Raw genomic sequence first — 13869 nt, forward strand, 5'->3', positions numbered from 1 at the left:
TCACACACACACACACACACACACACACACACACACACGTACGTTTTTGTTATTGATTGGCACTATGCTTGTCAAACACCAAACCTAGGTTGGACTCCTTAAACGGACCTTTGAAGGTGGGACCGACCGAACCGGCCTCCGATGGTCTAAAACTCCCAACACACTCTGACAAAGAGCGGCAGTGAAGTAAACAGCGACCTACCAGTCCCCTCCCTCCCTCCCTCCCTTCCTCCATGTGCAGCCCGTCTCTTCGCCCTCTCCTGCCGCGTCCCTCCGGCGGCGCTGACATGTAACTGGACCGGAGTGCGACATGAACGGTCCTCAGCTCAGCGAACTCCCCGATGACTCGGAGCAGCTCGCGCCGTCTGTGAGCGGCCTGCGGCGGGGAGCCCTGCAGGCCAGCGAGCTGTCCGCGGTCAGGACCTTCTCCGACGGCTTTCTGCTCAAGTTTCTGCGGGCCAGAGACTTCGACGCGGAGCTCTCCCTGAAGGTACAGCACCGATACCGCACTCACACCCGGCACCGAAAAAACAGTGCAGCATACTGAAAGTCCGGGAGCACTTGTTCTCTACAGAAACTAAACCGTAATATCAAAGTTTGGAGGTTTTTATTTTTGACTTTTGCCTCCCTCTACATGGAGGGTTGCTGCAGTCGGACCTACATTATTTTTCGCCCGTTTTAAAGGGATATTTCACAGGAGGCTTGTCTGAGTCGTTTCCCACTTGAGCGAAAGTTAGTAAAGCCAAGTTAGATTTACTGTCTTTCAAATATTCATTTAAGTAGTGTTAAGTGTCATTATTCACTCAAATATCCAGAAACTCTAAAGCTCAAAAATTATTTGGCAGAAAATCAATTTCAACAATTTTGATGTCTGATTAATCTTTTAAAAAAAAAAATTTAAGTGTCAAAATTAAAAATAAAGGTGTGGTCTGGAGCCCAAATCAGTTGACTTTGAGCAAAAGTGCATATTAATGTGAACATTATGAATGTACAATAGAAAAGTGTCAAAATAAGGACTTTTTTAAGATATAGTTTTGAATCACCTCAGAAAAATTCCAGGTTTAGGTTGTTTCAGGTGAACTGAAGTAATTTGTTAATGCAACAAAAACTTCCTGGTTCCTGATGGTTACAGCCCGTACTCGCCCAAAAGGAATGAGGACACAACGGGTTTTGAACTCTTGCATTCAGCTTCATTTGATCATCGGGTGCAAAGGCCAAATAAAAAGAGTCTGGAACTACACTTAAAAACACACTTTCACTTTATTTTGGGCCTCACATAACGTGTAATTCGAACTGTCTCCAGCCCACAGCTGTTCATGTGGTCCATCTATGTGGGAGTACGACTCTGTAAGACATAAGGTCAGAAAGATAGAAGGGTATGGAAGATCTAATGAAAGATGATACACAACAGGACAATATAAATATACAGTGTTGCTTTTTTCTGTTTGTTTGCTTTCTGATACAGAAAAATGAATCCGATCCCACTTGAAGCTTTAGACAGTTTTCAACCCAGTGATCTTGTCAGCAGCACAGTAATTAATTGAGTTTCATTTAGAAATCAAAGATGTACTCTACACTCGGTAGTGTTTTATTGCTACAGACAGACTGGAGAACCACTGCAGGTCTTCTTGTTACACTCATGGTGCTCCAAAGCACGGCTGAGTTGTTTATCGTAGTTCAGCCAAGCGGGTCAAAGCTCTGTTGTTCTGATTCACACACACACAAACGGACTCTGACATTTGCCACATAACTAGTTCTCTGAATTTGCTTTTGTTACAGACAGACAGCCTCAGAATGTTTGATTTATTTCCTGTTTGATCTCCAGCCCATTTACTCTGAGGGTTGTGCTCAGATAACAAAGTAGGTTAAAGATTACAAAACTTCACAGGTGATGATAGATTCCACATCCATTCCCTGATGTCCCTGAATGTATCCCGTGCAGCTCCTGCTGAACTACCAGCGGTGGCGGAGGGAGAGTCCTGAGATCAGCAGCTGTCTGTCTCCCTCCTCTGTGCTGGGCCTCCTCAACACATCGTACCACACCGTCCTCCCACAGCGGGACCACACTGGCAGCAGGGTGCTCCTCTATAGGATTGGTAAGTATAAGTGTGTTTGTGTGTGTCATGGGCCAACTGGGCACCGGCCCAGGGGCCAAAAGTTATGAAGTGATTGCGTGGGTTCTCTCCGGGTTCTCCGGCTTCCTCCCATCATCCAAAAACATGCACCTCAGGTCAGGTTACCTGGCGCCGCGCTAGTGGCAGCCTGCTGCAGCATCTCCCCCCTGAGAGCCCCCCTGCTGTAGTGAAGACATTTCCCCTCAGGGATTAATAAAGTGAAATAAAAAAAAATAAATTAAAAAAAATAAATAAAATGACTTGAAAACAACAGCAGCCAAATGACCCAAGAGAAGTTCAAAAGAACCACGAAGAGACTTAAAGTGAATGCCAGTACAGATGCTGTCTGATACCGGCTGCAGATCTCACAAAGCCTTCGGACGGCAGCTGAAGATATGCTCCTTTGTTCTGGCAGAATTAGCATGCAGATGAGTCTGCCAGGCCCCAGCTTAAACAGTTGGAAGGGCTCGGGAGGACATCATACACAGATTGGACCAAGTACTTGAATCGCTGTGGTTCTGCCCTCCACTGTTCTGCCTATAGGTCATATTTGGATCCGTTTTATGTTCCTCCTTAGCCCCGCCCCCTGCTAGCACACACTCACCTTTCTGTACCTCTCAGGGCTCCAAAAACATGTCTACTGTGTTTAAATGTTTTTATCGGTTCCGCCGGTGCATCTGAAATTTAGCGGCTCTGGGTTTGCTGACATTTGCCTTTGAACAACTACAGTATTATAGACATATTTTCTAACCAACCTTGAATGCAGCACTATTTGACTGAAGTGAAACACCATGCAGCTCTGAGCATTTTAGTGTAATGACTCTGTCTGACATCCTTCCTGGGGAGTCGGGATGGCTGATCTTCCTTTTTGAGGCCCTCTACAATGTTGATTGAGATTTGAGAAATAGCGTTGGCCAGAGGAGTCAAGGCAGGAAAACATGTTGTTACACGAGGTCTTGAATTTCTAGGAACTCTAACTGTCGATAGCCAAATGATAATGTCATCACTGGTCCAGTGTCAGTGTTTAGAAATAAACGGTTAACGGCAGACAGGTTGATTTATAGTTCAATCTGCTGAAGAGATGTGATGTTGTTGAGCAGATGAGCTCTTTCACATATTCATTCATTTGACTTTAAAACAACGCTGAAGTTGTCGGGGTTTTTTCATAGCAACTAGAATGTTTTGACCACTTTCTCAAAATGGACCTCCAGCCATAAGTTTGACACCCAGGAAGAGAATTCAACATAACCTGACAAACTTAACACGTACCATGGAAAATGGTGCAAATTGATCAGAACCAGAGATCTCCTCTGCTATGCTAACTGTACTCCTTATTTAGATTTAGAGATTTAAGAAGACCAAAAAACCCAATTAGAAAAGATCCACTGCACATAAATACTTGAGATAAATAATGCAGCAGCCAGCAGTGACGTCACACGTTGGTTTGTTATGAAGCCTCGAGCATCTCGCTAGTCCCGAGCGGTTCGGAGCAGGAAGTGACCATATGGAGGAGCTGGGGGAGGAGCCAGCGGTGGATCTGACCGATCTGATTGGAAACCTGACGATACTACGTCCCGCCCACCGATAGCTGTAACCTGACTGCACCACAGGCCTGTCAACCAAACAGACCCCCACCCCTCCCCCAAGAAAAAAAAACACACGTCCTTTTGAAGCTTATTTTCTAATGAATGAGGGATTATTTTCAGAAAACTATTCTGGAAGAGTGAATTTAGGGAATGATATACAGAAAACTTGTGGAAAAGGTAAATGGGGGTCGATGGAAACCGGCCAACCTCGAGTGGCACTCTGTGGTATTGCAGTTTAAGGCACTTCTGCATTGGCCTAATTTTTTTAAGAGAATTATTGACTGTATGTAAAAGTGTTTGTAGCATCTGCGACAGGCTCGTCCCTGTCAATAATTCTTTCCTGAATGTATTCAGTGAGGTGCGGTAACATCTGTCTGTCTGCAGGGCAGTGGAACCCAAAAGACTGGTCGGCCTTCCAGGTGTTCAGGGTCAGCCTGATGACATCAGAGATCCTCTGCACGGAGACACAAACGCAAAGGCGGGGTGTGAAGGCCATATTTGACCTGCAGGGGTGGAGTTTAGGCCACGCCCTACAGATTAACCCCTCCCTCGCCAGGAAGATATCCTCTGTACTATCGGTAGGCCTAAAATCACGCTATGCAGATAACACTTTGCGACAGGCTCGTCCCTTTGGAAGGGTTTATTATTTTGTTATTATTATTGTTATTAATCCTACGACTTTATAGGCTTTATCTCTTGACTTTCTATACCCAGAATCAACTCTGCTTGTTTCAACAGGATGGTGTTTTACTGTAAACTACAATGATCAGCTGCTTCTTGCGGCTAGAAATATAACTTTTGATTGTTTAGAGATTGCAGTATTAAAATATACACACTGGTGGCAATTTAAAGGAAAAGTCCCTATAAATTAATAGGTTGTAGTTCCACTATGAGCCTCTGAAACATGTATTGCTTAATTCTTCTCACACTCTTTTTTTGTAATTTATAATGTGCCAGATTTTATCGGCTGTTCTGGATCATTTTTATAGACCTCCTTGGTTCAATCAGCTCGCTTAATCTGTTTTTACACTTGTGTGTCTGTGTGTGTGTGTGTGTGTGTGTTTGTGTGCTCAGGACTCTTTCCCACTGAAGGTTCGAGGAATTCATCTGGTCAATGAGCCGATGTTCTTCCGTCCAGTCTTCGCTATGATTCGTCCCTTTCTGCCAGATAAGATCAAACAGAGGGTAAGCTCCCTCTTTATCTCACACACTGATTTCACTGTACTGCGGATATGGCTGTTTGGTGATTGGTTGTTTGTTAACTGGGGGGATAGCCCAGCGTAAGACAATGAAATTAATAAATGTACAACACAAATAGGCTACTGATGCTCTGGAGCCGCGATCAGGGCCGTAAGATGTTAACGTCAATGAGTCTGACAGACTTGGCTAACATAATCCACCCAACAACCTCTGTTCTTGCCTCTGTCTATGATACCAGGGGATGGGGGGAGGGGGAGAGGGGAATGGCAGTTTAACAAGTCTTTTGTCTTCTACACATAATTAAAGAGCGTGAATGTCATTAAACATACATTTAAACCCTAAAATCGCTCGTTGTTGCAGATCCACATGCACGGGGCTGATTTTCATGATACTTTAGGTGACTTCTTCTCGCCACATGTCCTGCCTCCCGAATACGGAGGGGAGGGGCCAGGAATAAAAAAGGCGTGTCAGGACTGGACCAATCACCTGCTTCAATCCGAGAGGCTCCTGCAGCAGATTGCTGCTCATCCTACGGGTGACATCGCCCTGGCTCCTGATGAATCCTTGATCTCAGTGGACACTGAACAACTCTCTGAGGGATGACGTTTGGATCCAACATACAGGTGGCTGTTTTTTTTTTACTGTGACATTGTTTCTTGCAGCCTTTTATAAAGTCCTTAACTCTTGAATACTGACTGTGAAAATCGTTGGCTGTGTCAGGAGATCTGCAACTGAGTGGTCAATTTCTATGGTGGCTTACGCCTTTAGGACAAATCCATCTGATTGGCTTTGTGTTTACGTGATGTATGAGTTTAAACTAACTTCTCCGGGTCATATTGCTCATTACAAATCGAACCAAAGTTGTATCTTTTAATTGAAATACACGGGTTTACTTTCTTTCCAAGGGTGAGATGAAATGGTTCATGTAAATCTCATGTCTTAGTGCCAATCTGGAGTCTGAACGTAGTTAGCTGAGCTGAGAATAAAGACTGGAAATAGTGGCAAAAAAAACAAAAACAACTATCAACACCTTCAAAGATTGTTAATTAACATATTATAAGTCATGGTATTATGTCTGGGCTACCATCTTTTTTTCCACTATCTCCTGTAACCCATTGCAATCTTCTGCTGAACACTGATCACTCTGTGACGTTATTAGAAGTATTGCACCATGGCTATTTACATCGTTAGAATTTGAGTTGGTCTAAATCCCTAAAACTCTCCAACAGTCGGTTCTAGTGTGTTTTTATTTAACTTCAGAGAACCTGGTGTCATTAACACCCAAAATAATCACACCTGCAGGTGCGACATCACCTGCTGGACACTATATTTATGACCTGAACCCACAAACTCACCCTCTTTTTATCCCCCAAGTCGGTAAAGTCTTATACAAGTTTGTTCCCTGATTTGCTGACCGATTCCTCACAGTTCACAGCCTATTGAAGAGCTTCCTGCCACCTGTTGGCATGCCATGAGGTTGTTTATTTTGTTTACAGATGATGACTGGGGTTGTTTCATGCAGGATGAATGATAATTTAATTCTGACTCGCTATTGTCTCCAGTTATTAGAGCCACAGTTCTTGAGTGTGCTGGCGTTCGCTCTGCTTTGCTTTTGCTGTTGCTGAATACTGGTTTCCTGCTGCGGTAGATGTTTGGTAGTCTGCATTTTGACGCCTCTGCCTCTCGATGGTATTAAATTCAGGTTGAGGTTCATTCTGAGGTTTGTCTTTGTCTTCATTGTTCTTAATGCAGTGAATCTGGGCTGAGCTGTTAATTTAAATATATAAATGTTGTTTTATTAACTGTTACATTGCTACCTGTGGTTTTATTTTATTTAACCCTCCACATTATTTGATAAGAGATGCATTACGGCAGGTCTTCTGGTCCAGTATTAGATGCAGGGCAGGAAATGGGAACCAAAGTGACTGACCCTGAAGTCATGTGTGGGGTTACATTAACACATGTATTGGAAAGTATTTCTTTAGTGAACATTTAGAGGGAGTCATTAATCCTGTAACTTACTCATTCCTTTCTACAGCAACATGAAACATATCCGTTCCATCCACATCTCCTGTGTCAGATTCATATTAGTTTACCTTCTTATCGCTGTCACTTGCTGTCTGCGTGTTGGGTTTTGTTGCTGCTTGTCCTCATTTTCATGAGTTTGGTTCATGAACCTGTTTTAACCCAAACCAGTTACTTCTGATAACTAACTTGCAGACAACAACATCACTGAAAAGGAAGACGCCCCCCCCCCCCCCCCCCCCCCCCCCCCCCCCCCCCCCCCCCCCCCCCCCCCCCCCCCCCCCCCCCCCCCCCCCCCCCCCCCCCCCCCCCCCCCCCCCCCCCCCCCCCCCCCCCCCCCCCCCCCCTTCTCATCAACAGTGATGGTGAATGCCAGAATTGACATCATGCTGACTTTTGGAATGTGGAGAGAAAACTGTGAGAGTTTGATGCAGTGAGAGTATGACAGTCTCTGAAACCCAGATTCAGAGCGCTGGGTGTTTCATATGTCACATACCCCGGGAACCAATCCGGTCCAACTTGCAGGGTTAGAGGTTTTTCATATCCTCGAGCTGCAGGTGAGCTGCGGATGGCTCGGTGGTCAATAAAGTTGTATTTTTTATCATGCCAAATCCCAACACAATTCATCTCTGGGTCCTTTACATCGTGAGGACGAGACTTTCCAGTATTGCAGAGAGAATCCTGGTAATTCCCTCTTGAGCAGCACTTTGAAACAGTGGAAAGGAAAAAGCCTTTTAACAAGAACAGACCTTTATCAGAACCGACATTATTTAATAATGTAAATGTGCTTCACAGACCGAGTTTATAATTTTTTTTAAATTGCTGCAAAACCTAACGTGTTCGACAAAATGTCTAATTTACAAATGTAATGCTTTGCCCTTTTTAAAAATGATGAATGTACAGTATTTCTCGGGTCATACTGAGCCCATTAAAATGATTGAAAAGTTATTATGTTCACATGTAGTACGTTTTTATACTAATTTGATTAATGTTATATGGCTAAGCTGATTTTTTTTTTAAGCTATTTTTTTGTATTATTTTATCTGCGCCGTTAGTATTGTATGTCTTCTAACGATTAAACAGGCATGAGTTGTGCACAATAGTAGGTCATTGACATAAAGGGCTCAATATGTTATTAATAAAGTGTGTATTGAAACATGTCAGGCTCTATTTTTTTTATTTGTGTTTATTTTTTGCTTACAGTTATCGGTTACACTTTTGTTTACAAGTTCCTTGTTTTCAACCATCACGCTCTACTCATACTTCCAATGGTTTTGGTATTTTTCAGTCCAATACGGACTTATAGTTAGAATACTCATTAACACCAACAACTTAATGTTGTAACGCACATAAAGCAGAATAACACATATCATACATAGCAATGAATACACGTAACAAACATGTCCCGGTCACAACTGTTTTGAAAGGTGTTTCTGGCATCAAATAAAAAATACAGTAAGCCTATATTTTTTTATGATACAACAATAAAATCTTGTATTTTCAACATTTGATATGTTGTCTTTGGTCTATTTTGAATTAAATATGCGCTTACATGATTTGCAAATCATTGCATTCTGCTTTTATTTACATTTTACACAACAGCCGAACTTTTTTGGAAAAGTGGTTGTGTTAAAGTAAAAAATTATCACTGGTAATACAGATAATGTATATTGCCATTACAGATAGTGGTCAAACTTCTACAGAGTGACTGTTTTCCTGTTTTAACCGGGACCTGTGTAAACTGAGTGACATGTTTACAGCTGCTCTGTATAGCTTCTGTTTAGTTTTTCCTTTTTTCACTGTATTCAGGATTTTTTTTTTTTTAAAAGGACCGTCACTACAAGCAAAGGTCACATCAGGAGACTATTTGATTGGATACTAATATGAAAATAATGATTTATTAACACGATGTTGACATTGTTTTCTGTCAGTTTCCCTCTCGGTTTCCCTCCTCGTGCAGCGTCATTGCTCGGACCTTTGATCAGAGTCAGCAGATCAGTCAACACGTCTATCAGCCGTGCTCACTTATCTGCTCTGTGACTGCAAATCCTGGAGTCTGACATCATGCACAGTACAAGTTTACCTTTCACAAGATGAATACAGAGACAGATAAACCGTGGGAGCCTTTTTTTGTTGCAGGATGTTGCAGGACATGTTCTTGTAACGTGGTTTGTCATTACCACCCTCTCCGTCCTGGTTGCTTTCAAATCAGCTGTTGTTCATGTGTAGTTTATTAGACTGTCTCAACCCTTCTGAAATTTTGATTTGATTTTGATTTTATACACTTTATTAATCCCCGAGGGGAAATTTCTTGATGAGGACAACAAAGAATGTGTTTGTTTTCCCTAACATGACTCTGAGGATTTTAGTGGGTGTGCAGAATGAACGTCATTGATTAAGGCTGGAAATAAGGACCTCGGATATGATGGGTGGTGCAGTGGTTAGCATTGTCGCCTCACAGCAAAAAGGTTCCGGTTTTGAATCCGGTCCTGGGCCTTTCTGTGCGGAGTTTGCATGTTCTCCCTGTGCTTGCGTGGGTTCTCTCCGGGTTCTCCGGCTTCCTCCCATCATCCAAAAACATGCACCTCAGGTCAGGTTACCTGGCGCTGCGCTGGTGGCAGCCTGTTGCAGCATCTCCCCCCTGAGAGCCCCCCCTGCTGTAGCGAAGAAATTTCCCCTCGGGGATTAATAGAGTACTATAAAAAATAAAAAAAATGTAATTATGTCTTGCCAAGGATTTTTTTTTTCTTTCTTACCAATATCATGATTGAAGAAATCATAATTGTATATTAAAACAGCTAGAGTCTGTAAATGAAGCACTGTTGACTACCTGACTGGAAAACGTGTCCTCATCACCTTCCATAATCTCTCCAACCACTTACTTCCCCATAAAATTGCAATAGTGTTTGGTCACCGTTACACAACCTACCATATATACACACTTCTGTGAAATAGGTCTGTTGTGGAGCAGCTCCAGTGTCCCAAGTGCTCACCCAAAGTAACACAGTTAATAATTAAATGCAGCTGAACATTGAGCTGAAAATTGTTTTGCCCACTCTTTAGGTCATTACTGACCTTTGGGAACTTGCCATGCATTGTGTCTGTAAATCATTCACATGTTTACAAGCTATTTCATGAGTGGCAGCTTGCCCGGTGTCAACAATGCATCATAAAAGAGAGTTTGGAAACAAAAAAAACTATAGCAGCACAATTTAATTTGCATAATAAGCCTTCATTTACAGCAAGTGGTTGTTAATTATCATTTTGTGCAAATTACTTTTAATTCAATATTTACATGTTTACTATTTACAAAAATCACAGCATTTACAATTACGTGTGGGGACCTTGTGGTTGTTTAGGGGCCAGAACTGGGGGACTTTTCCTGACTAATGTTTATTACATGATTAGAAAGTCAATATTGTTGCAACAACGTATAAGCAGCATTTTACTGTTGTGGCTGGTTGAAGTATGAACTACTTTTAAGGTACATTCAATACAACTGAGTTGTGGGTTTGTGTGGTTCACGTTATACGGAGGCTGACTAATGCAATATGAAAAAAATGCTTCCACACAAATTTGCATTAATCTTTGACACTTATTTCAGGTGTATTTGTGCTTAACCAATTTTATTTAAATGAAACAATCTGGTAGTTTATCAGGTATATTTCTCTAACTGCTGACAACCCAACAAGAATCACAACCCAAAAAGGCCTGGCGTCACTGATTTAATAGATATCAAGGTTATTATTTTTTCCAGAAGCTTATTAGGGCCTATTGTTATTATAGATTATCATTGAAAAATGTTGTACACACAATCATATTATAAGTCCAACATTTGTTGCTAAAATATTGTAGAACGGAAGCATGAGATGGTCGGCTGCCTAAAAAACTGTACTCAGGTATATTTGCACTTTAATCTACAAGGTTTTTGTCAACACTTTTGTGCATGTGAGGTCATTAAACTGAGCAGGGATTTTACAAATGGGAAGATATTTCATTTGTGGTGCAAACCAACTTGATGAAATCTTCAGGTTAATCAATAGTTTCCTGTTTCCTTTCCACACTGTTCCTCTTAAAGACAGACAGCCCTGACACTTGAGAAGTAATAAGTAAGATGCTAAATATACCAACTGTTCTTTATTTGAATCAAGTTAAACTGATTCAGAGTGTCCAAATTTCTAAAATGAATTATTTCCATAAGATGCATGTATATGTCATTCATCACGGTAGAATGCTGACTTTCAATTTTGAAAAAAAGTGGATTGGCTTAAATAAGATTTTTATCATTTGAAAAATAAACAGTAAAGGAGTAAACTTTCATGGAAGAAAAACCTTATTTTACAATATGATACATGTTGTAGTTTTTGTGATTTACTGTTGTAACAGTACGAGTGTCGCGGTTCACTAGAGGAAGGAGGCCACAAAGGCACGACACTGAGGCGTTACGTCATGGGAAAGAGAACTTTGATTACGAAAAGGCTGGTCTACCAGAAATCAAACAGTTCAATCAAAACATATATGATGCAGACTGGAGCAGAATCCAAAAGTATAAAATACTAACAGAAAAGAGCTACGTCACCTGGAAACACAGTCCAACACAACCTGGTCACTGGTAGGTGAACTGGCGGGTCTAAATATGCAACTACCTGATGGGAAAATGAAGCACTCAGACAGTTAGGTGGGAGATTCCAAAATATAACAGGGAGTGAATAGACAGAGTCCAAATGAAGTGCTAACGTACCCCCCTACTCCTTATTGAATGGCCCCTTCCTGGGGGGGCGCAGCAGGAATCTGCTGAACTTTTCTTCATATTCAGGATGTCCCAGTGACTCTCGGAAAACCGTTCAGTCGATCAAAAATGCTGCAGCGAGAGGATCGATAGATTGATTGATTTCTTCCATATTAACTTCTCTTCATCATTCATTCAATAATAAAAGGCCCTGAGTGACCAAGCTTTCACTGTGTCCTAGAGAGTTAAGCACTGTTTAGGACACAATGAGAGCTTGGTCATTAACATGCTTACAGAGTGCAGGCTTATTATGATTCCTGGAGTGTCCAAAACTACGACGGCAGGCAGAAACCTTTCAGCTCCTGTCCTTATGGAACCAGCTCTACTTTTAAGATTGGGCTTTAAAAATGTCCTTTTTGATAAAGCTTATAGTTAGGACCGACTCGGATAACCTTAAACAATCCCTTAGTTATGCTGCTGTAGGCCTGGGCAAACCTCCCATCATGCACTGAGGTCCGTTCTTCTGCTCTTTCCATCTCCATGCAGTTATAGCCCACTACTGCAGGTCATTCACTTTGTGTGTTGTCTAATATTTGTTGTCGCTGGAGCGGTCAAGGCAGATGGCCATCCACTTCTGAGGTCCGTACCGTCGATGGTTTCCTCCTGTTAAAAAGGAGTTTTTCATTCCAACTGTTGTTCATGTCATTGTTGAATCGTTGGGTTCCTCACTAGAATATTTTATGGTTCTCCAGTAAGGATCTTACAGCTGATGACTTACGTTGTGATTATTTACATAAATAAAATTGAACTTAATTGAACAGACATCTGAAGCATTCACATGGCAAAATAGTTGGATACCAATAATTTCATCTTTAACATTGTGTGTATTTTGTGAGATAATCACATGTTGTCTAAATCTGAAATGTAAACATATCTGCTAGATAACTGGAATGCAGTAAAACGTACACGTGTCACTCTGAAAGCTGGTGATGTAGAAGTGGTCAAAAGCAGAAGTACTTTCCACCACTGCCTTTTTTGAATCATTAATCATTTTCTAAAACCCTGACCAGACCTCTGGATCCTCAGTGTCTTCCACAAGCACTTTAACGCCACCTGCTGGACATTTGGAGAATAGCAGCAACTTCATCGAATAAAGTGTAACGTAACCCAAAAGATAGATTTTCATCATGGTGCCAATGTTAGTCTACTTCATGAGTACCTTTACAATCTGAGAAGCTAACTTTTTGAGTTTTAGGTCAATGTATTGATCCATTATTTCCAGCTTTGTACAACTTCTGCATCAATAGCTGACTTTGTCAAAGCTTGAAAGACAGCAAACATTCAGGCTTGTTAAAACAAAAATGTAACTAATGACAACTGCTTCATTGAATTGCTCTAGTTGCTGGAATAGAACCATCTTAATTTGATAATTTTACTTTAGTGAAAAGGTGTTTGAATCTAATTCTTCTGAGAATAAATCAGTCAAACCCAGGAAGTGTAGCTCCCACTGCACAAGGTCAACAGCTTGTGAGTTTATCTGTAAAATAAGATTGCCATGGCAACTGGGCCTTAAAGTACATCTAAATTAAAGAACAATTTAAAAACTAGCTTATATGATTATCTGTGAGGAAGGGGTCTTCTTGGTATGGAGATCGATCCAGTCACACTGATTTCACTTCTGTGCTGCGTAATAGTGAAAGTTCTTTTAACCTGTTGTGTGTTGAGGTCCAGAGAGAGTACACCTTTTCTTTCTGGTCGCAGGAAAACAGCCACTGGTGATAATTAAACCAGTGTCTGGGTTCATAGTGCAACTCCTGCTACAGACAGGATGAGCCAGGGATAACCTGGTCGTTCAAAAAGGACGTGCCTTCTATTCTCTGTCAGCAGTAAAAGAGCTACTGGACCAAGCGAGTAATGTTTGGTCTCAACATTGGTATGAACACAATAATCCACACTGGGCTAAGGGTGGACTATATTAAAGATGCTGTAAAGTAGAAATGAAAATTTGTTTTAAGTTCATCACACCATAAAAGTATGGGTTGTTAACTACCCATCCAAATTTGAATGAAAAAAACCCCCGACAAGTTTGTTAAATTAGGCTTTGAAATCGTGAGATAATCTGTTGCCTGAAGGCGCTGAAGCTCCGCCCACTCGCTGTAAGGTGTTCAGTAGGACAGTCCTGTGGCTGCAGTTCTTTTCCCCACTAAGCGGTCCG

General features: G+C 41.6%; 1 protein-coding gene across 2 annotated transcripts; it reads left to right on the forward strand.

Moving 5' to 3' along the window:
• On the forward strand, positions 1 to 7233 carry ttpa (tocopherol (alpha) transfer protein). Of its 2 annotated transcripts, none has more exons than XM_069715883.1 (5): positions 1 to 490; positions 1943 to 2096; positions 4085 to 4278; positions 4775 to 4885; positions 5298 to 5443. In XM_069715883.1, the coding sequence occupies exons 1-5, from the start codon at positions 311 to 313 to the stop codon at positions 5355 to 5357; spliced, it is 699 nt and encodes a 232-aa protein (XP_069571984.1). In that variant the 5' UTR covers positions 1 to 310; the 3' UTR covers positions 5358 to 5443. The 2 variants fall into 2 exon arrangements, with proteins under 2 accessions (XP_069571984.1, XP_069571983.1); XM_069715882.1 differs by having other exon boundaries at positions 2 to 490; positions 5261 to 7233.
• The last annotated feature ends 6636 nt before the right edge of the window (positions 7234 to 13869 follow it).

This window comes from Brachyistius frenatus, unplaced genomic scaffold, assembly GCF_029030835.1.
Source record: "Brachyistius frenatus isolate BFR_SWC_R1_liver_20210118 unplaced genomic scaffold, ASM2903083v1 Contig_149, whole genome shotgun sequence".
Classification (NCBI taxonomy): Eukaryota; Metazoa; Chordata; class Actinopteri; family Embiotocidae; genus Brachyistius; species Brachyistius frenatus.

What these genes read in the sequence shown, in the direction of transcription:
- ttpa (XM_069715882.1), top strand. Translation starts at nt 311, where the DNA reads ATGAACGGTCCTCAGCTCAGCGAACTCCCCGATGACTCGGAGCAGCTC. An exon ending in GGTGCTCCTCTATAGGATTG is followed by an intron (nt 2,097 to 4,084) that starts GTAAGTATAAGT and finishes GTCTGTCTGCAG; the next exon opens with GGCAGTGGAACCCAAAAGAC. An exon ending in CAGATAAGATCAAACAGAGG is followed by an intron (nt 4,886 to 5,260) that starts GTAAGCTCCCTC and finishes TCGTTGTTGCAG; the next exon opens with ATCCACATGCACGGGGCTGA.